Raw genomic sequence first — 22952 nt, 5'->3', positions numbered from 1 at the left:
TTTTCTCCATTTCTTAAAAAAAAAAAAAAAAGAGAGAGAGAGAGAGACAGAAGAAAGGAGATTATCTTATTTTATACAACATGCCATCAGCCAGGGAGCAGACCATCAGCAACACTTGAGGGTTGCGTAGCAACTGGCTTTTCAATTGATTTTTTTGAGAAGGCACCAAAGCTACTGAACTGTTCTCATTTTAAATATTTCCTAGGATGATGGAAATCAAAGCAAAGGGAAATCAGAGACTTGGGGATAATCAGAGAAGAACATAAGGTATCTGGTCGTGAAAGACCCAAGTGAAGACCAAGTACAGAGTTCTTGCAGGGATTTTTCAGCATTGGAGGGAAAGAAATTCAGGCTGTGGATCCCTTAGTGGGAAACGAGAGAAGAGAGTGCTGGGGCCAAGGGGTCTGTGTCCCAGGGCCTAGTGCCACTGTCCTTCTTACTATGTGTCCTTGGCCATTGCTCACTCTTGCTTGACCTTGACTCTCCTGTTGGTATGAGGGGGTTTGGAGCACTTCAGGGACAGTCCCCAGTCTCCCTAGAGTCTGGGTCCCATGCCCCAACCTAATGGTGGTTGGCCCCTATTATCCCGGTCTACCTCCTGAGCCAGTCATCCCAGGCTCCAGAGAAGCACAAGGATTCGCAGGGGTTGGGCCCTGTCCCTCGGAGGCCTGCCATGGCTAAGCTTGGGAAGGTTCATGCTGAGAATCCCATGCAGGCAGCTTGGCTTTTCTCTGGAAAAGAGAAAAGTATGGGAGTCCCAGGCACAGAAAGAAGGGGCTTGTCTGTCTGGCCTGTTGCCTGTCCAAGATGCCCATCCTGGTGAGCTCTGAGCTCACTTCGCCCACACAGAGCATCCACGGGGCAGGCGCATGGCCACCCCCACCTGACAGTGGGGTTGCCGGCTCCAGGGGCCAGGTGTTCTGCAGATGTTACGCGGTGGGGAGCTGCTTTGCTCTGAGGCGGCTGCAGTGCTCTTATTCCACTGGCTGGGGCGTGCAAGCCCCAGGCTCCTTGCCCCTTGCTCCCCTCAGGTGCTTCCCCACGGAGGGTGATTTTGGCATCACTGCCATGGGATGCCAGTGGAATCGAACAGTACAGATTGGGATGCTGCTGAACATCCTGCAGTGCACATGACAGCCTCCACAACAGAAGTACCTGACCCCCAGTGTCCACAGTGCCAAGGTCAAGAAGCATGCTCCGCTCACCTGAGCCCAGTGGGCCCTGTCCTTTTGCACGTCTGGGCTCTGGGCCCACTGTCCGGGGACGATGAGAAGGCTTTGGGGTTGAAGCCCAATCCCCTGGAACATGAGCTGCAGGCATCCCCTAAAGGTGGGCTGGCTCTCCAGGGGACTGGCATCAAACCTGCATCTTTATCATCATTGCCACCACAGCGACAGGGACAAGGAACACTTATCCGTGCTGACCGTCACTGACAGAGCCCCTGTGCTCCTGGCTCTGCCCTGTGGTTGTACCCATTCTGCAGATAGGGAGCTCAGCACAGTGAGGTAACTTGTCTGAGAACACACGTGGAAGAGAGATGAGCAGGTCTCTAACCCCAGGACTCTCATACTGCGCAGGTGAGCCCCACCTGTCACCTGCATGTGCCCTGGAGAGCTGCTAGACAGCTTTGGGGTCTGTGGGGACTCCTGATATGTGGCTGCACCAGGATAGCCACCCCATGGTTGGGTTCTATTCCAGCCTGCTGGACCGGCCTCCAGGCTACCGGTCCTTGACAGAAGGAGGGAAGAACATAAATCGTTCAGTTCATTCAAGGGCAAACTGGAAATGTCAGAGAGCAATGATTGGAGCAGAACTTCTGACCAGGTCTTAATTGGCGTATGTAGGGTGGGACCGCAGACGTTGTCTCTGGCCTTCAAAGTCCCCTTTGCCTGCCTGCACTCAGAGGTGCAGCCTGGCATCCCAGCAGCCGGTCACCCGGCTCTACCGTTCCTGTGGCAGCAGCGCCACCTGGTGTCCACCTTGGGGCCCCGCCCTTCCTTTCCTGACCCTCTGGTTTCCTCCGCCTGGGAAATAGAACATTTCCGTATTGCAACGTGGCTTCCAGACCCACCTCCACCTCGGTGTAGGGAGGAGACTTGGGCTGTTTACTTAAGTTGGCCTTGGTGTGGTTCCTCCTGTAGATAATAATAGCACCTGTATCTTAGGGCAATTTTACAGCTTAACTTAGGTGCCACCTATAAACCTGGACCCACAACCCAGCCCCCCGCAGGGTGCAGAAATGCCCCTTCCACGGGGAGCACGGGGTGACCACCACTCCACTGCAGTTCGCTCTGTGCACCCACAGCTTCTCCCGGGGAGGAGCTCCCATCTGCGAGGTCCTTGACCGGTGCTGCGGCCACCCACTTGCTGGGCTCACGCATCCCTGCACAGGTGGGAATGGCAAGCTGTACAAACAGGTTCTCCTAGAGAAACCTGTGCAGAGGCAAGCAGGCAGCCAAGAGACAGGTGCCTTGAGGGCTGGGAGGAACACAGGCTCTAAGCCAGCCCAGTGTGAGAATCTCTTTCTTAACTGAAACAGGCAACTCTCTTTGGCACTTTGGAAGAAGATCTGGTTGGGAGAAATAGATGTTTCCTCTCCTCGCTGGGAGGAGAGAGCTCACCAGCTGTGGTCCATGGCAAAGACAGGGCAGGGTCCGTGGGGGCCCAGAGAGTGGGGCCCATTGGAGGGCTGTGTGGATGTGGCTGGATGGCAGAGATGGCGGCCGGGTTGCAGCAAGAGGAACCATCAGAATCCAAGTGAGCCACATGGGCTGGCTCAGACCACTCTCCTGGGGTCTCCCCTCTCCTCTGCTTGGGTATCTCTGTCTGCCAGGAGTCCTCTGAAGCTCCAGGAACCTGTGGGAAGGCCAGGTAGCTCTCAGGAAGTGGGAGGAGAGGTAGAGGAAAAGCTACATCTGGGGTGCTGGAGACATGTTCTTGGGGGGATTCTTCAGGAAAAACCTGCTTCAACCTGTTCACTCCTTTTGAGCCTCTACTCCTCTGTCCTCACTCTGGTCTTGGGCCCAGCCGTGCTCAGGGGTGGGCAGAGCACCTGGACTGATCCCTCAGGGGCTGCACCCAGATAAATGGGAGAGTGCCCCAAAGCAAACTGTCAGCTCTTACCAAGCAAGCAAGCTGATCAGGAGAAGACAATCCCTTGATGGTGTCCCCAGGTGCTGTGGACCTCACACGCCCCCTGCAGGCTCAAAGTCCTCTCCTCTTGCATCCTGTGTTGGCCCCCTTGCCACCCTCCACCAAAGCCAGAGGCCTCCTCCTCCCCTGCTTGCCAGCCCACACACCTTTCCTGCTCATCTCCTGCCATGCCATGATCCTGATTCTGCTGGTAGGGCACCAGCAACACTCCCATTCCACACCGTCCCCCTCCCGCATCCCCTGCCTTCTCCGTGAATCAGAGGCTGAGTACCTGCTGCAGGGCACAGGTCACTGTCAGGACTCAGGCTGGCCCCCGCATACCTACACCCTCCTGAATGCTCCAGACCCAGCAAGGATGAGGATCCCCATCCTCGGTTCTTTCGTGCACATCTTAGATGGGCCAGAGCCCTCAGAAAGTTGGGACATGGGCAGAGCGATAGGACATACAAGCAGCTCTGCCTCTTGGGTGCCTAAAAGCTGACATCACCTTCCTCTTCCATCTCTCAGAGTCCCATCTGGGCTGCTCGCTCACAGAGCCCAGCACACAGCCCGAGTTTTCTGAGATCTGCTTCCCTAGGACCACTCCCTCCTGGTGCAGCCCTTTCCCAGCCTCTTTCTCTGCCCCTCTCCCCCCGCCCTCTGGGAGTGTCCTCAGAACCCAAAAGCTGGAAGCGGGTCCAGGACAACCTATGCTCTGGATCCTGCAGCCCAGGCTCCTGTGGGACCTGAGAATGCACGCGGCAGTATGCCTTCGTGAAATGGGCAAAGACAAGGCGAGAACAAAACGCAAATCAATATTTCAATAAATTATCCTGCCGCAGTGGCAGAAACATGCCGACTGCCAGAGGGGCTGGGCAGCTGGGCTGAACCATAAGAATCTCTGCGAGGAAGGAGGTGCTTGCCAGTGTTGGGGCCAGTAGAGAAGGGCACATTGTGGGGGCTTTTTGCCTGAGGACCTTTATTCTGCGGTTGTCAACCTGGTGACCCAGGGGATGTGTTTTGTTTTGTCCATGTAACTGACTTTAAGTGGGGTCAACATTTACTAGGAGGTCGGCTTACTTTGGAAGATCCACATTCAAACATTGGCCTGAAAAATACAGTCTGGCAGCTCGGGGTCCCCGCATTTCTGCATACCCACAGTAGCGGGGTGCTGAGTGCTCTCACCCTGGCTTTGCTACTGTCCTCGCTTACCACTGATCGACCCTCACCTTCTTTATCATGCCGAGGAAATATTTCTGTGTACTCTTAGCCCTTCTCAGTGGACAACACAAAAGATAGTTTTGTTTTTCATACAACCCACCTGCCTCACTGAGTTACATCACCTGTCTCACCTCTGTTGGCATTTGGGTGAACTCCCAAATTGTCAAAATTGGTTGAACTACACCCTGCCAGCACTTCCTACAAGTCTACCTCCCGAGCACTCTGGCCTCTTTCCCCTTACCCCCAACCTGCTATGAGCCTCTTTCAGCCTGGTTCCTGCCCTTGGTTCTGTCCCTGACCGTGTGGTCCTTTTCCTGCTCTCTGGCCCTGAAACAGGTGTGTCTTTCTGGCTGGACTTTGGACTCCTCCTCAAAGATGTGGCCAGAGCTCTTCTCCCACTGCTGTGGGGCACACCAGCTGGACACTGGAGACCAGCCACTGCCCTTGACTGGAGTTTCCGTGGTTCCCCCAAGGAAAAAGTACATTGCTCAAGACTCACAGCAAGTGATGATAACACAGCTCACACTGATTTTCAAGGGAGAGGTTGCCGGACACATGAATGAGATGCATCTCTATGACAGGCAGCCTCTAGGAGGGCCCCTGTGACCCCACCTCTTGGTATTCACACCCTGGAATAGTTCCCTCCCCTTGAGTGTGGGTGGGACCGAGATTCCCTTCTAAGTAGCCTGTGGTTCCTGTCTTGGGTGTGTGTGCACTGTGTTGCTGTCTCTCAGGTTGCCCAAGCTGGAGGAAGCACGCTGTGGTAGGTTATTGTTCTGGGGTGTGGCTGGAAACCTTGGTCCAGTAGCCCACGAAGAGCTGAGTCCTGCCAGCAGCCAAGCAAGCAAGCAGGGGAACTGGTCCTCCCCCAGTGGAGCCTTCAGATGAGACCACAGTCCCCACCTCTGCTTGCCAGCAGTCTCAGGAGAGACCCTGAGCCAAAGTACCTAGCTAAGTTGCCTTTGGATTCCTGCCCTGCAGAAATAGATGATAAATGTTTAGAGGTTTTCAGGCCATACATTTTTGGAATCACCTGGTGCACAGTGACCTAAGAGATCCACAGCAGGGTGGCCTCAGGCCTGGGTGAGCCAGGTGGTCATGTGAGGACACCAGGAGTTGACTCTTCTCCAGCCCAGGCCCAGCTCTCTCTGTGTCGGCTTTTTCCTCAAGTGGGATCTCCTCCCGTGGGGACAGGGGCACCAGCAGCTCCTGTCTCATGGTCTCACACCTTTCCATCTCTTTGGCCCACTTTGGTTATGTGCTCACTCCAAGTCAGCACGGTGCCAGGAAGATGTGGTGCTGGGATTAGCCAGGTCTTGAACCCTCCCACATTGAGCCTGGGGTCACACCCAGATGAACAGAGGGGAAGTTTTACTGAAGGGGGCCTGAGCTGCTGTTGTCAGACAAGTCTAGGCACGAGTAACTGCAGCCCACCAGGGCTTTGGAGGGAACCAGACTAGAATTAGCTCAACAGTGGAACCCTAAGGACCCTGAGGGCCAGCCAGCCCATCATGGGCAATAATCTCCTGATATATGGACTGGCAGACATGGCCCTGGAGGAACCAGAGCCCCTTCGTGGGAGGTGGCCCAGCAAGGCTGCTCAGCTGCTTTGTGGGCTTCGTGAGTGGGGAGGTCACACAGCAGTGGGGGCTCTGTGGCCATCCTAGATCGAGTTCTCATTGGCGGCCTGGTGATATCCCTCAGACCTGGACTCAGGCTGGCAATCTTCAGCTCACTGGGGACAAGCACAGGCCCCAATTTCTAGCACCAACTCACATCTGCCCACAACAGTCTTTTTCTTATTCTTCCACCCAGAGCTCATTCCTTAGAAAGGAGATCCTCCCACCTGATTGCTTCTTCAGAGCTGCGACTTCATAAGGTTTTCTGGAGGCAGCTACCACCTGGCGTGGACTCGGGCTGACCTGCAGGCGTCTGACTTAGATGGGACACAGATGCCACACTCCCTCCGCCCCTCCTGTGTCAGTCAGTGTGGGCAAGGTTGCGCTACGGCCTTATGACAACAGATACTTATTTCCTGCTCCTGTTACATGTTCCATGCCTCTGTCACTTGGGGTCTGGGTGACAGAGCAGCCACCATCTCAATACTGATGGTTGACAAGCCAGTGAGGAGAGATCGCTGCAGGGTTTCCTGTGGGCAGAGGCACAGGTCACTTCTGCTCACAGCTCACTGGCCAGAGGTAGTCACACTCTCTTTCCAGTCATGATTGGGGCAATCCCGTATGTCCCTTTCCCTACTGCAGCTTCCTCTGGGCTGTCCATCTCTGTGCCTGTGTCCAGTGGGTCCTGGTCACCACAGCTGTGATTCCAGTCTGTGACTTCCTTCACTGGGACTCACTAGGTCTCATTATAACAAGCACTCTTACCTCCCAGGTGTTTTGTGTTTGGGAGTTGGGAACTGGTGTGCCATCTTCTAAGTCACTGACTCGGATGATGCAAGAGAACTCTGGCAGTGAGCAGTCCTCCCCAGCCTTGAATCATTCTTCCTTCTTCTAGAACAGCCTGGATTCCCAGAAGTACCTATATCTACTCTCTGCTCCTTCTGTATGTGAAAAGGAGCATCTGGCTATACTTAATGGATGTATTTATGCCAGGGAAGAAACAAAACACCTGCAGACATGTCTAATAGGGAATGCATAGCTCTGCTTTATGGACAGATGGATCCTGTCGCTCTTTGCCTGGAGGGAACTATTCGGTGGTGGGAATTCATAGTAAGAGAAGCTGACATGCTGCGTGGCATGAAGACAGCAGAGAGCAAAGGGAAGTGTGCCACACAGGGGAGCCTTGCTTTGGGGACAATATGGTGTATGTTTTGTTTGGGGAGGCAGTTTAGGGCAGGGTTTGAATCTAGACATGGGTTTTAGGTTTCCCAGCTGTGTGGCTAAGGGCAAGTTACTTGACCTCTCTGAGCCTCACTTTCCTGCCTCTCAGGGTGATTGTGAGGACTGAATAAGAGAGAAAATGCCAATGCCATGGTGCAGAGTGGGCTGCTGTGCTGCCTGTCCCGCAGCCCACCCTGGGTCTTGGGTATGCGTCATGATACCAGTGGGATGTGGGGCTTCCTGTCCGTTGTTCCTGAAGGAATTATCACTATGCTCCTGTTTGTATGTGGCTCCTTTGCTAGATCTGCTGCAGTTTCTCTCCTCTGCAGTGTTTATGCTGTTTTCTGTACGACATTTAAACAAGGGGGCAATGTAGGGCATCCTGTCCCCTTCTCTGGGCTTCCACACCATGTTGGGAGTTCTGTCTACCCTGCCTGGGACCCTGCCAGAGCTATGAGCTCTTTAACATGAGGTCCACGTTGCACTGGCCTCCTGCCCAGGACCCGCACAGAACAGGAGCCTGATAGACAGCCACAGATGCCCATGGAAGTGAGGCGGGATGGACTGTGTGAGGCCTCAGATGGCCTCAGAACTTGGCTTCCATGTCTCACTTGAGAAGTGGACTGTGGTTTCATGTGGAAACTCATGCAGGCATGTGTGACTGGGGAGCTTTTCCTCCACTCAGAAGAGTGGAGCCAAGTGGGAGGTGGATCCTGAGGGGCACTGGACTCAGCTCCATGTGGCCCAGGGCTCCAGCAGAAGGGGGGGGGGTCTGTGAACACTACTGCCTGCTCAGCTCCCATCCTGTCTACCCGACACGTTAATCCTTTGCTTCCATCTTTCCTGCCCACCCCTGCAGTCCATGAGCCTCATTGAGATTGGGAACCCCTCCCAGAGCCTGGAGAATGTCTGCCGTTGGGCTTACCTCCAGCAGAAGCCGGACACAGGTCACGATGAGTACCATGATCATGCCATCTTCCTCACGCGGCAAGACTTCGGACCTTCGGGCATGCAAGGTGAGCCTCAGCTCTGCAGGGACCCAGAAAGGAGGGAGGCTGGGCATGAGCCACTGGCCCTTGTGAGGGTCCCTGGCAGCCTTGGTCCAGGCTGGGAAGGGTGTCAGGGCAGAGAGAGGCTGTGGCCGCCTTAGCCAGTGAGGGCTGTGTAAGCTTTCGTGACCTCTTGGCTCATCGAAAACCATTTCTCCCAGGAAAGTGCATCCCTCAGGGGGACAGCAATGGTCAAAGGTGGTGAAATGGCTCACACCTGGGGCTGGCAGCCCAAAGACCAGATGGGATCCAAGGCAGAGTTGTTTGCTTCCCCCCATTTTTAAAAAACAAATTTGAGTAAGTTTTCCATCTTTAGAAGTTAAAGGATTTCACTTAAAAATTCAAACTATATAAAACTGACAGATCTAAAAGGAGAAATTGACAAAGCCTACAATTATAATTGAAGATTTTAACATATTCTTAGTAACTGATAGAACAACAGATAAGAATGTTTGTAAGGATACAGAAGACTTGAATGAAGAAACGACCTAATGAGTTATAGAATACTACACCAGAAAGCTGAGGGATACACACTCTTGATGACTGCAGCACGAAACCATACCAAAGCAGACTACAAGTGCCATAGGGAAATCTCAACAAAAGACAGAGAAGATCGAAACCACACACTGGAAAAGAAAGATAACTTGAAAAATTATGAATGCTTGAAAATTAAATATTATGCTCATCAGTAATCTGTGGATCAAAGAAGGAATAGTAGAAAGTAGAATATATCTTTCAACAAAATGATAGTGACAGTACGGCATATCAAAAATTGTGGATATAGCTAACATAATGATTAAATTGTATTTGTAAACTTAACAGTTTACCGGTCAACCACATCAACGAAAATGACTAAACCAAATCAGTCAATCAACTAAAGAGTTAGTCATAGAAACATCTATCTCAAGAGATTCAAAAAAGAATAGCTAACTAAACTCAACAAAAATGGAAGGGAGGAGATTATAAAAGTAAGAGCAGGATTGTTGAAATGGGAAACGGTTATAAAGAAAATCAATAAAATCAAAATTTGGTTCTTTGAAAGATATCAGTTAGAACCGGAATGCCCCCAGCCCTGCTAGTTTAAAAAAGAAAGGAAGAAAATACAGATTTACTAAGATTAGGAATATAAAAGGGATCTGATTACACATCTGACTTTAAAAAAGGTAATAAGATAATGAGAAGATATTTTGAACATCATTATGCTGATAAATTTATTAATTTAGATGAAAGGTATAAATTCTTTGACAAACATAAAATCTGAGAAAAAAAGGAAAATCCGAATAGTCTCATATCAACTAAAGATACTGACTTTATGATTAAAAGCCTCCCTTCAAAGTAAGCTCCAGGACTTGATGGTTTCACCAGAGAACTTTTCCTAATTTTTAACGAAGAATAATACCAATCATATACAATTTCTCACAGAAAGAAAAGAGAGGAACATTTTTCCAACTGATTTTATGAGACCTGCTAGCATTGATACCAAAATCTGAGATTGACTTGACAAAAACAAACTTATAGGCCTATCTCTCCCATGAGTATATATACAAAATCCCAAACAAAATAGCAAATCAAATCCAGTGCTATGTGTAAAAAGCACTGTGTGACAATGAATTTGGGCTTATCCTAGGAATGCAAGGTTTAACATATGAAAATCAATCATTGTAATTCTCCAAATTAATAGAACAAAGGATAAAAGCTTATGAAATCATCTCAATTGATGAAGGAAAATTATTTGACAAAATTAATAATCATTTATGATCAAATATCTTATTAAACTAGGAATAGAAGAAAATGTTCTAAATGTAATAAAGGATACTTAGCAGAAAAAAAAAAAGCTCTAGCAAACATCATATGTAGTGGTGAAATGTTGAAAGGATTTCCTCTAGACCTGAGAATGGGTCAAGAATACTTGCTATCACCACTTGGATTCGATATTGTAGCAGAGGTCCCAGCCAGTGAAATAGGCAAGAAAAAAATAAAAATATAAGGGTCAGAAAGGAAGAAATCAAACTCTTATTTGAAAATAATATGCTGTCGACGTGGAAAACCCAAAAGAATCTACAAATAAGTCAGTAGCATTATTGAGCAATTTCCTGGATATAATGTCCATATATAAAAATCATTTGAATTTCTGTGTTCTAACAGCAAAAAATTAAAATTTGAAAATGACCACCACTTAGAATAATAAAAGAATAAAAAATACAAACACCTAGGAATAAATTTAACAAAAGATGTCCAAGATCTAGACCCCAAAGCTGTAAAACACACGTACAGATGTTGTAAAAGATGACATCAAGGAAGGGGCGTGCCATGCTAATGGATAGGGAGACTCACTATTGTAAAAAAAATCAATTTTCTCCAAACCAACCTATAAGGGAATGCAAGTGCACTCCAGAGCAAGCTCAGATGGAGCATAATAGTTGGAGATATTGACAAGTTGATTCTAATGTTCTTCCAGAAATGCAGTGGGCCAAGAGCAGTCAAGAGCGATTGGAGAAGATGAGCAAAGTATTCATTGCTCCCCAAAATACAGTAGTTGAAGAGTGTATTTTGATGCAAGGGTTGGCAAATGAATCATGAGGACAGAACACAGAGTCCAGACTTGAACTCACCTGTGGATGGATACTTAATTTATTGTGAAGTGGAGGGGAAAGATGGTCTTTTCAACAAATGGTGTCAGGTCCAGCAAATATCCAAACTGGGGGGAAGAAGTGAAGCTTGACACCCCTTCTTTTTTTAATTTAATTTTTTTATTGAGATATAATTGACATGTCATTATATTAGTTTAGGATGTACAACATAATGATTGGATAAATATATATATTGTGAAATGATCACAGTAGTCCTAGTTAATATCCATCACCACACATTGTTATAAGATTCTTTCTTGTGATGAGAACTTTTAAGACCTACTCTCCTAGCAACTTTCAAATACACAATACAGTATTATGAGCTATTGTTTCCATGCTGTATATTGCATCCTCAGATGTTATAACCAGAGGTTTATACTTTTTGACCCCCTTCATCCCCTACCCACTGCCTCTGTATCTATGAGTTTGGCTTTTATTGATTGATTGATTTATATTTTGGATTCCACATATAAGTGAGATCACAGGGTGTTTGTTGTTCTCTGCCTAACTTATTTCGATTAGAATAATGCCCTCAGGGTCTATTTGTGTTGCTGTGAATGGCAGAATTTCCTTTTTATGGCTGAATGATATTCCAGTGTGTGTGTATACTCCACATCTTCTTTATCCATTCATCCACTGACGGACGCTTATGTTGTTTCCATGTCTTGGCTATTGTAAATAGTGCTGCAGTGAACGTGGGGGCTGTAGATAGCTTTTTGAGTTAGTGTTGTTGTTTTCTTCAGATAAATACCCTGAAGGAAAATTGCTGGATCGTAGATAAATTTTTCAAGGAAGCTCCATACTGTTTTCCACCAACAATGTGCAAGGGTTCCATTTTCTCCACATCTGCACTAACACTTGTGATCTCTTAGTCTTTTTGATACTAGCCATTCTAACATGTGTGAAGTGATACCTCATTGTGTTTTTGACTTGCATTTCCCTGATGGTGAGTGATGTTGAACATCTTTTCCTCTACCTCTTGGCCATCTGGATGTCTTCTTTGAAAGAATGTCTATTTAGGTCTTCTGCCCATTTTTATTTTGGGCTGGTCTTTTTGGTATTGAGTTGGGGAGTTCCTTATATATTTTGGATATTAACCTCTTATCAGATAGACAGCTTGCAAATATTTTCCCCTATTTTGAGAGAGGATGTCGTTGTTGGAGACAACAAGAAGGGGCTTCTGCAGTGCTGATACAGTCACACAGGTGTGATCCTTTTGTGATGGTTCATTTATTGTATCCTAGGACTTGTGCATTTTTATGGATGTATATCACATTTCAAAAGAAGAACTTCAAAAAGCCATATAAAATATACATTCAGAAGAGTGGACCCATTTTACCCCATTCCCATTTTCTATAGATAGTCATATTTATTAGTTTCTGGTTGATCATTCTGGTGATCCTTTTTATAAAAATAAATATACTTATATAAAATCTACATGCTCATTACATCTACCACTTCCCTCCATGAATTTTGATACTTCCTGTACTGCATCTTTCTCCACTCTTTTGGCCTTTAGCTTCTTTCTGCTGCCCACTTGCTCATATCTGTGTAACTAGGGAGACTTCCCAAGTGACCCTGACCAGAGCCCAGACGAGTTTGTTAACAAAACATCTCTCTGGCACTACAGCTTCCCCTTTTGCCACACAGATTGGTGCCAGAATAGGATTCAGGTGGGAACATGGAGTGGGACTCCAGATCCCACCGAGCTCAGAGTAAGGCTCCTGGTTGGTGTTGGTGCCTCTTCATTCGGAGGGGCTGCTAGTTCCCTGTCACAGAAGGAAGCCCAGTGACAAATAGTGCACTCTGTCAGCACTTTTGTCCAGGTGAGAGCTCTAAGGGGAGCATAACTGTTCCACAGGGAGAGAAACCATCATAACCTCTATAGCAGGTGAGTTCCTCCTGTTTCAAAATGTGAAAGCACAACTAAGGATGGCCAGGCCTTTTTTTAAATTTATTTAAACTTACACCTTGAAAAAGTCAACCAAGATGCGAAACAGAATTGGAGAACTGACTCTGGAGGAGAGAGAGATAATTTGGAATCTGAGGAAGAATTTTTTTTAAAAAAGTAGTAGTTCCCAGAATAGTTGAGAATATACATTCCATAAACCTAGCACAGGTTGCTAGGAAGAATTAGAGAGCAGCAAATAATTTTTATGAAACTAAAGATATAGTGGGTAAGGTTGAAAATTCAGAAGCTGAAATAAAAAGTCAAGGGCAGGGGCGCCTGGGTGGCTCAGTTGGTTAAGTGTCCAACTCTTGATTTCAGCTCAAGTCCTGATCTCAGGGTTGTGAGATCAAGCACTACATTCAGCACGGAGTCTGCTTGAGACTCTCTCTCTCTCTCTCTCCCTCTCCTTTTGCTCCTCCCTGGCTTGTGCATGCTCTCTAAATAAATAAATAAATAAATAATCTTTAAAAAAAAAAAAAAGTCAAGGGCATCCAAAAAGATTAAAATAGAACGAAGACAAAGAGGCTCAACCCAAGAGGTATGATATCTTTCTAGTAAGATTTCCAGAAAAAAAAAGGAGCAATAGCAAAATAAAATAAGCAGGAAAGGTATGAAGAAAAACATAAAGACACTTTTGCAAACCTTCAGATCATAAAGACCCATGTAATATGCTCGGTAGTGTGAATAAGCACATGCAGGCTTTGCATATAACAAAGAGAAGATCTCAAAGTTTGGCTCTGGGACACTGATTCCAGAGTAATCATCTTAAAATCTGCAGAGCAAAAATTATTTTAAGATACAGATTTTCCTGTTTATGACAAGGAAAATCATAGAAAGGACAGTGGTTCCATTACGGTGCTTTTACAGACAAGAATAACGCCAGCAGCACACCCTGGGTCATCAGGCCCTCCTTCCTTTCTTCTCGACTCTTTAACAAATTGCCTTGGGATCTCCCCGTGGGGTCTGTGAGAAGTGAGGCTAGGTCAGAGTTCCAAGGGCAGAGGCTCCTTGCTTGGTGGGCCTCTAGGTCGTGTCTCAGCATGCACTCTGCATACACAGCTCTGTACACACTTCTCTGTCTTGTCCAGGGGCACGTGGCTAGGCCCCCATTCTGTGGTTTTCCCCAGTGGTAGGTGCGGTCTCAGGATCATGGCCCCCTGAACCCCCCCCCCCATCACCCATGGGAATGCTGTCCTCTAAGGCTTCCCTGGAGATATCTGAAGAACAATCCACCTTCAGATCAGATTCAGCTCACCCAGGGGATTCACCTGTTCCATAGGCCGACCACCTGTAGGCCTTCTACCACTGCTTGGGCTGTTCTAGCTCAGTCCTCAGTCCTCTCCTTGGTCCCCTCACTATTACCTATGAATTCAGTGGCTCCTTCTAAGCCACATGAATGGGGATGAGGCTGGTCTGGCTGAGGGCAGGGGAACCCTTGGGCATCCGGCTCCTTCCCCACAGACCCCTGGAAGAGGGGAACCCATCAGAAGGAACATGGCTCATACTTTCCTCAGCCAGAGTGCAGGTTCTCTGACTGAGAGCTCGGAGGGCCTTGTCTGCAGCTGGTCTACTCCTCTGTCCTCTCAGCTGGTCCTGGCTGCATGACAGCAGGGCAGGGTGACCTGCTGGCTCTCGGCCCTGGTCTCTGCCCTTGAGCAGCTTCAGGGGTTTGCCCTGACTCCTCCCTGTGTGTGCTATGGAAATGGGTCTAGCTGTCATCTCATAGGACCTGGGGAAGCCACAGGGAACCCAGGGACGACCCTCCAGAGGGGTAGTGGGCTCAGAGAGCAGTGTTCCTACAGCAGTGGGAGGGTGTATGGAAGGCATATGTTTCTGGGGGGCCAGAAGGTCATTCAGCAAGGCTGGAAGATGTGAGAGGGCAGGAAAGAGAACAGCAGGCAAGAAGCTGCCAAGGTAGTTCTAGCACAGGAAGTTCTAGCACCCAAGACCTGTACCTGGGAAACTGACCCCGGCTGCAGTGTGGACATAGACGGGCAGGGCGGAGGCTGGCTGCCTGGAGTGCATGTCACTGAACTGTGCCAGCGGGGTGCAGTTGGTTTGGCTCATTTGCTCTGGGGATGGTGGGGGGCATTGGGGCCAGAGCCCCTCTGATTCAGGCCCAGAGCTAGAGCCGCCCTTTGTCTCCTCCCAGGCTATGCTCCTGTCACTGGGATGTGCCACCCTGTCCGCAGCTGCACTCTGAACCACGAGGATGGCTTCTCCTCAGCATTTGTGGTGGCCCACGAGACCGGCCACGTGTAAGTGGCTTCGCTGTCCTTGTTGTGTGGGGAAAATCGGGACCCTCTCTGCCCTGGGGTGGGGGCAGGGGATGCCCTGTGTGCAAAGCACCTGGGGAGTAAAGTCCCAACCCCAGCATGGCACAGGCCAGGCCTGAGGCCCACGTTCTGCTGAAGGAACAAATCAAAGGGCCAAGCGGGTGCTAGGGGCCTTCCAGGCATCATGCCATGCAAGCCCCTGGGCAGGATGCCTCTTTACCCCATTTTACACGCCAATAAGTGGGGCTCTGAGGGAGCCCTGCGCAGAATTAGAGCTAGAGGCAGGGAAGCCACGACTCCTCCAGGTGTGCAGCCCCCAGGCACCCTCTGAATTTTCGCAAGGCAGGGCTGCGGGGTCGGTGCAGAGATGTCAGCCCACACTGCTTGAGTGTGTGGAGGCTCCAGCTGCGGATGCCCCCGCCTCTGCTGCCTGCTCGTGAAACAGCGACCCCTGGCGGGCAGGGTGCCGAGGGGCGGCCTCTGGACCCAGATTCCCAGGTGCCCCTGGCGTTAAGAATCCAGCTGGTGGAAAACCTGTCTTCCGGGCAGGCAACCAAAAGCCCTGGGGAGCCGCTGGGAGGGTCTGGGGCACCCCACCCCCAGCTGCCCGGTCAGTGCAGCCCAGGGAGGGTCCAATGAGGCGGCCTTGCCTCCCTGCACAGGCTGGGCATGGAGCACGACGGGCAGGGCAACCGCTGTGGCGACGAGGTGCGGCTGGGCAGCATCATGGCGCCCCTGGTGCAGGCCGCCTTCCACCGCTTCCACTGGTCCCGCTGCAGCCAGCAGGAGCTGAGCCGCTACCTGCAGTGAGTACCCCTACCCCCCACCCCTCAGTGCCAGCAGCACGACCCGAAGCCCTGGGCTCAGCTCTAGGAGGATGGATGCCCCAAGCTCCGCCATGGGCCTGGGCCCAGCCCTAGGCCTCAGACTTCAGTCCTGCAGCCTGAGGTACAGGGGAGGGAAGGGAGAGCAGCGCAGATGAGTGTGTGCGTGGTGGAGGAGGTCCCACTGTCTGGGGCTGCAGCCTTGAATGGAAGGTGGGCACACCAGCTGTACCTTTAATGGGATGCCCGGGGAACTTACATCAATACAAGATATAGCGGGGACACTGAGGCAGCTCGGCTGAGGGCTGGAGGTGCAGACAGGCCCCCACCATGGCTTCAGAAGGAGCTGCAACTGCCTTGCAGTTGGCCACTCCCTGCTGAAGGCTGCTTGTGGTGGCCACGTGTCCCTCACAGCTCCTATGATTGCCTGCGGGACGACCCCTTTGCCCATGATTGGCCGGCGCTGCCTCAGCTCCCAGGGCTGCACTACTCCATGAATGAACAGTGCCGCTTCGACTTCGGCCTGGGCTACATGATGTGCACGGCGGTGAGTGTCCGAGCACCCCTGGGTGCTCCTGCCCCATCTGGGCTTGCTTCTTAGGAGGTGACTGGTGTTGGGGTGGCTCCTGAGGACAGGGCAGAGCTAGCTTCCAGAACGGCAGCCTCTCCCTCTGCACCCACAGGCCCTCACCTGCTCGGCACCAGTGCCTACCCGGCCAGGCCAGACATGGTCCTGGTGACTGGCCAGGGGATCTGCAAGGGATGGGGGGTCGGGGAGCTGGTGAGGCCCTGTGTTGCCTGCAGCATTCAGAGGGCTTCCCTGAGAAAGAAGTGAGGTGTAAAGGCTATGTAGGAGGAGAGGACATTCCAGAAGGCAGGAATCATGTGCAGAGGTCTAGAGGTATGGGCACATAGCAGACAGAGGAACAACCAGTTGTTACTGGGGTCTGGCGCCAGGGCAGAGTCAGCAGCAGGAATCCCACTCATCAGAATGGACTGTATCTGCTGATGGGTCCCATCCTGTCCAATGCAGTGTGGCAAGAGCATTAGTGTCCGTTAGCATCTGACCTAATGCTCCTCTTAGCCATAGGAAGGAAGGAAGTGAAGTATTCCCATTTTAGAGATGAGGGGACTGAGCACTTCAGTAACGTGCCTAAGACCACAGAGCAAGCAACCCCTAATGCAGGTGGTCTAAGCTCTTGCATGGCTGCCTAAAGAGCTTGGTGGGCTTGATTCTCATTGCAACAGGGAGCTCTAGAAATGTTTCAAGTGGGGAATGGCATGGCCAGGTCTGAGTTTCAGCTGGATCCCTCAGGGACATCCTGGAGGAAAGGATATGGGAACAGAAGGGAGAAAGGCCAGAATAGAGGTGACTGGGGGGTACAGGGAGCAGAGGCCAAGACTGAAGCAAAAGAAGGGCAGAGGGGAGGGCTTCAGGAGGTAAAGTCCTCAGCAGAGGTACAGTAGGTGCCCGTGGGGCCCTGCAGTGACAGCCCCTCCCAGCCACTCCTACCTGGCCCAGAGGGATGCCCACCCAGCCTTTCTGCTAGGTACACTGGCTCCCAGCTGTCTCTCCAGGCAGGCCAAAGCCTGGAGGCTGAGGTGGGGAGAACAGCCACTGCGTTCTGGAGGTCCTCACGGCCTCAGAGTCACATGGGGACCAGGGCACCACACAGGCCTGTGTGGGGAAGCCAAGCTGTGCCTGTGTCCAAGAGGACCCTGGGGGACAAGGGTGGGTCCCCGGGGGGGGCCTTCCAATGGGAGGCAACTGGGTGAGCTGCAGTGCTCTCTTCCAGTTCCGGACCTTCGACCCCTGCAAGCAGCTGTGGTGTAGCCACCCTGACAACCCCTACTTTTGCAAGACCAAGAAGGGGCCCCCCCTGGATGGGACCATGTGTGCACCCGGCAAGGTGAGTCGGAGCAGAGGGCAGGCAGTGTGATATGCACAGATCTCGGGATGGGCAGTGCTGCATGGGTGGGGAGGAGTCTGAGGCCTTCTCAGGGGACCCCTGCCTCCTTTCTAGTAACTCTCCTCACGAGACATTCCAGAGTTTCTGTGCCTTCTACTTCCAATGCACTAGTTCTCTATTGGACTAAACCTGATGTTCCAAAGACATGGTGTCTCTGTGTTTCAAGCACTGCCCTCCCCCTGCAACTTGGGAATCCCCTCCTCTGAGGAGCAGCCTTCTGTCCCCCAGTGGACACTGTGAGTGTCTGAGTCACCTCACTTTAAGGCCAGCACTGGGGGCTGTTGGCCACTGGGTTCTGAGGCTCAGCATCAGGCTTAGCCTGTCCATTCTTGGGGCCTCCATGTGTGCCCCCCTAGAAAGCATACTTGTTCCTTGAGACAGCTCTGTGGCTGCTCCCAGCACCTGCCAGCCCCCCAGGCCCACTTCCCACTGTCCAGCGATTTGAGAGGAGATGGGCTTTTCTCATGGTGTCCTTTGGCCAAAACTCTGGGCTTGATTCTCATAGGCTCAGATGAAAGCACGTGCCTGCTCATTAGCTAATCACCCACTGTGGGCTGGCTTATGCCGATGAGCCTAAGCCCGGGTCACGGCAGCCCGGGTCACAGGCAGCCCCGTGCACCTGGCAGGGTGAGGAGTGGGGTGTTTGCTCCAGCTCACAGGCCCCAATATCAGGCCTGCAAAGGCCCCCAGTCACCTGCGCCTGAGCTGCTTCAATGTAGTTCTTAAATTCTGGCTAATTTTAGTTCCTGGTACACCTTCTTAAAGATACAGATACCCAGACTCACCTCTGCAGGTTTTGGTTTGAGGTAAGGATCGGGGATTGTGCTGGCTTTTGGTTTTTTTGTTTGTTTGTTTGTTTTATAAATTATGGCAAAATGCCATTTTAACCACGGTATACAAGTAAGTGGCTTTTTAGTACATTTGCGGTGCCCTACAGCTGTTACTATATAGTTGCAGAACTTCTTCATCACGCCAAAAGGAGACCTCATTAAGCCGTCACTCCCCATTTCCCTCCTGTCTCCAGCCCCCAGCAACTGCTGGTCTGCCTTCCATCCCTGTGGATTTGCCATTTCTGGAATCCCATAGAAGCAGAATCACACCTGGCTGCTTTTAAGGTTCATTTGTACTGTAGCACTCCGCTCCAGGACTAGACCATACTTTGTTTACCCACTCATCTGTCAGACATTTGGATTATTTCCCCCCTTTTAGTATTGTGAGTAGTGCTGCTATGCACATTTGTGTACGGATTTCTGTTGAAGATCTGGGAACAGGTATTTTTAAGGGTGCGCCCAGGTGATTGAGCTATGCCCCCCACCCCATGAACTGTTAGAAGTTGGAGGTGGGATGTTGTTTTAATAATATGCCAGGGACCTCACAAAGCCAGAACTGACCATGTAGCCCTCCTCCCCACAGGAGCTCAGTGGAGGGAGTGGGGGCCTAGACGCATTTGCCACAACCCCTGTGATGAGCTCAGTAAACACTGGTCTGGGGGCTGAGTCCAGCTCAGTAGGGCTTCCTACCCCTCCCTCATCCTCGCTTTCTTCCATCCCACCCTGCACAGAGAGAACATGGATGGAGTGGGAGCCGGCCCTGCACAGGCATGCTCGCCCGGGTTTGCAGGGCTGGCTTTTCCCCACAGAAGCCCCAGCCGCTGGGAGAAGCTGGGCCAGGGAATGCTTGCGCTTCTGGCCATTTGGCTCCCCTTCTCTTGTGGGGCAAGGGGAGGCTTTGGTGAAGAAGATGCACAGAGGTGGCCAAAGTGCTTCTCCTCTCAGAAACCACTAACCTGGCCATTGCCCTTCATTCATTTTAGTCCAGTACAGACAATTACATTTTATTTGTTTAAAAAAACAGAGCTGTGCTGGGTGTGTTGGGGGCAGAGCTGGGGCTGGGCTCAGCCTGCCTTGGCTCACCAGAGCACAGGGCACAAACTGACCCAGATCAGGAATTCTTGATGTGTGAGGCTGTGGGTGGAGGCGCAGAGGAAGAGGCAGGGGTGCCTTCTGGGGGGCCTATCAGGCTCCTCTGCCTGTGTGTGTTTGTATTTTTCAATATGTTACTCATTACTACGTGCAGTTTTGTATTTGGAAGGCAGCCTTCCCTTACCTTTCCCTTCCCTGCAAGAAAAGCCACAGGGGCAGGGAGAGAGGGGAGTGAGGCAGGAGCAGGAGGAGGTTGACTGGGTTGGAGAAATAGCAGGACATCTCAGGGTTGAGGGCGATGAAGATTTCAGCTGTCCCTCTGGGGGCTCCAGCCCCGGGCAGGGGGTGCCAGAGCTCAGCCTCGGGACACACTGTGGCTGCCTGGGATCCTCACTGTGCACACTGTCCCGCAGCAACTCCCAAGCATATTGTTCCCCCTTGGCCTCCACGGCCAGACTGTGCCCCTGCTTACTCAGGTTGCCATACCCACCGTTTCCCAGAGATAGAACAATCTAGATCTATATTCCACACACAGGGATGACTTGGAGAGAGCATAAGAGCCACCCACCTTCCAACTTTTGGTTTCACAGCTCATTCACAGTCTGCCCTGGGTTTGGACACTGTGGGGGCCAGGTAGGTGGCCGTGGGTGTCAGTAGCACTCTTGGGATTCAGGGCCCCCGGCCTCAGAGAGATGAAGCAGAGGGGATTAGGGTGGTAAGGAGCAAGAGCCAGTGGTGCACAGCTCTCCCACAGAGTCAAGAGGTGGGCTTGGCTGAGAGGGGAGAGGTGAGCGTGTTGCCCTTGGGCAAAGGGGCCCACGGGGCCTGCACATCAGGCAGTGGGCCTGTGCATCTGGCTGCCTGGTCACCTCAGGTCCACATTCATTCATTCATTCACATCCATTGCATGTATCAGCCCCCTCTGCCTCCTTCAGACCTCACCATCCATGGGAGTCGGCCATGAGCTGTAAGAGGTGGCTGTGACAGGTAGGGAGAACAGGGCCCAGGAGCGGCCTGTCAGGAAGCTCAGAGAGGCTTCCCTGTCACCAACCACCACTTGAAGCCCAGCAGTAGGGGAAAGTGAGCCAAGCAGTCCAGGTGGAAGGTCATATAGAGCGGGAACCTGGTGAGGAAAGCCCGGGAGGGCAGATGACATGGGGAAGGGTGGTGTTTTAAAATACGGCATGTTAGTATAAATGGTGGGGTGAGGCCAATAGACTGGAAGATGATTACCAGTGGAAGAGTTTGTATCTCACAGATCCCAGAAGGAAGGACTGCAGGGAGCCGTGCATGGAAGCACCAGGGTGGGTCAGGAGGCGAAGGATGGGGGGTAACTGTGGTTTCTGTAGAAAGGGAGGGGTGAGGCAGGGTAAGCAGGCTTCAGTTTGACCAGTGTGAATGATGTCAGTGGGCTCTGGGCTCAAGCCCTTAGTCATCTGGTACCTGCCCCTGGGGTGACAAGAGGATGTGTTTGGATTGTAACCCCTGGGTTGGTTGGTTTGCATTTAAAAGTCACACAATTGCATGAGTTGTTTACTGTCTCTAGAAATTGGCTAATCCTGGGAGGGGTAGTCCTTTAGGGTCCAAATCCAGAAAACAAAAAACTGGGTGATTCCACATGGCTCCCTAGGAGGCCCTGGTGATAGTCTGCTCCTGTCCCACCTGTTCAGGGTGCTGGCAACAGGCATGCCCTGGATAGGTTAGAGCAGGGTCAGGCCCAGCACAGAGGGTGCTCCCAGGTATCTCTGCCCTGCAGGCCAGGCTGGTGGGCTCACCTTGCCATCCCTGCGTGAGCCAGGGTCAGGGCAGAGGGTGACATGCTGGCCCAAGGAGGGGGGTCAAAGATGGCTTTTGCCTTAGTGTGTCTGTGGGCAGGAAAGAGTCCTCCATGTGCTCTCACATTAGCATGCAGCATCTTGGGGAAGTGACACCCACTTCCAGTTTTCATGAATTCTGTTTCAGAGACACAGGCCCAGTGGAAAGGCCCCGGTGCTCCTGTGTCAAGCTTCCTGTTTCCCTGAAGAACTGAGAAGGGGCGGGCAGGCATAGTGACAGGGATAGCCCAGGATCTCGGCCTGGAAGTTGGAGCCCTGGGTCTCCTTCTTCAGGTGGGACCTTGAGCCATCTTTTCTGCCTCCAGCAAGTCACCTAAATGTCCAGCTCATTGGCCCTCACAGCTCAGGCTTCTGGCCTGTGGTCCCTGCTTGGGACACACTGTTTAAACAGGAACTTCCTTGAAACTGAGCAGTCCTGCCTGGCAGGCTTTGAGAGCAACCCCGCAGAATTTTCTGCCCCTGCCAAGCGCTCTCCGTGGTGCTTAGCCCAAGAGGCAGCCCCGTCAGCTTGTCCTGGGCTTAGAATGCATTCAGGACAAGAAACTTTGTGCTTTTAAATGTTCAAGCCTCTCTTTCCGTTCCATGAAATATTTGTAGGCATTTAAACATATGTTTATAGAGCATTTTAAGAACGTTAAAGATATTTGTTTAAAATAATAGTGCTGAGGTATCAGAGTATGAAATTGTTCGTTTGGGTAATGTTAAGTGCTCACAGTCATCCAGGAGGAAATAAACCAAAATATTGGAAGGATGGCTTCTGAGCTGTGGAATGAAGGGTAATTTTCCCTTTCTGTCTTACTTCATATTTTCTACAAAGCATGAGTATTGCATCTGTGTGTTTGCAGCTGAGTCTGTGGAGGAGGTTGTCCCTCACACCACGGGCCTGTGGGATGTTCTGAGTTGTCCTGGGCCCAATTCCCTTTTTCCAGACTTGGGACCGATTTGTCCAACAGGGACAAGGAGGCCACTCTCCGGCTTCCTCTATCCTCCAGGTCCTTGGTTCCCTCCACCAGCAGTGGCTTAGAGGTTGGGTCCCAGTCCCACCCTTCAGAGATGCCAGAAGCACTCACTCCCTCTGTGTCCTAGTCAGCTCGGGCTGCTGCCACAAAAATGCCATAGACTGGGGGCTTAAACAGCAGTACATATTTCTCACAGTTCTGGAGGCTGGAGTTTGAGGTCAGGGTGCCAGCATGGTTGGGTTCTAGTGAAGGTTGCAGAATCTTCTTTCTCATGTCTTCTTATAAAGGCACCAGTCTTAGAAGGGGCTTTACTCTTGTGACCCAGTCACCTCCCAAAGGCGGC

General features: G+C 51.1%; 1 protein-coding gene across 2 annotated transcripts in view; it reads left to right on the top strand.

Moving 5' to 3' along the window:
* The window catches only part of ADAMTS2 (ADAM metallopeptidase with thrombospondin type 1 motif 2), a 213307-nt gene that overhangs the window by 150871 nt on the left and 39484 nt on the right, over positions 1-22952 (top strand). For both annotated transcript variants that reach the window (XM_059416152.1, XM_059416151.1), the window contains exons 6-10: positions 8053-8209; positions 14976-15081; positions 15762-15905; positions 16338-16470; positions 17720-17833. In XM_059416152.1, the coding sequence (XP_059272135.1) occupies positions 8053-8209; positions 14976-15081; positions 15762-15905; positions 16338-16470; positions 17720-17833 (654 nt within the window). The remainder of the gene's footprint in view (positions 1-8052; positions 8210-14975; positions 15082-15761; positions 15906-16337; positions 16471-17719; positions 17834-22952) is intronic.

This window comes from Mustela nigripes, chromosome 12, assembly GCF_022355385.1.
Source record: "Mustela nigripes isolate SB6536 chromosome 12, MUSNIG.SB6536, whole genome shotgun sequence".
Classification (NCBI taxonomy): Eukaryota; Metazoa; Chordata; class Mammalia; order Carnivora; family Mustelidae; genus Mustela; species Mustela nigripes.
The sequence above is the reverse complement of the archived record's forward strand: the minus strand, read 5'-3'. Positions and strand labels throughout refer to the sequence as shown.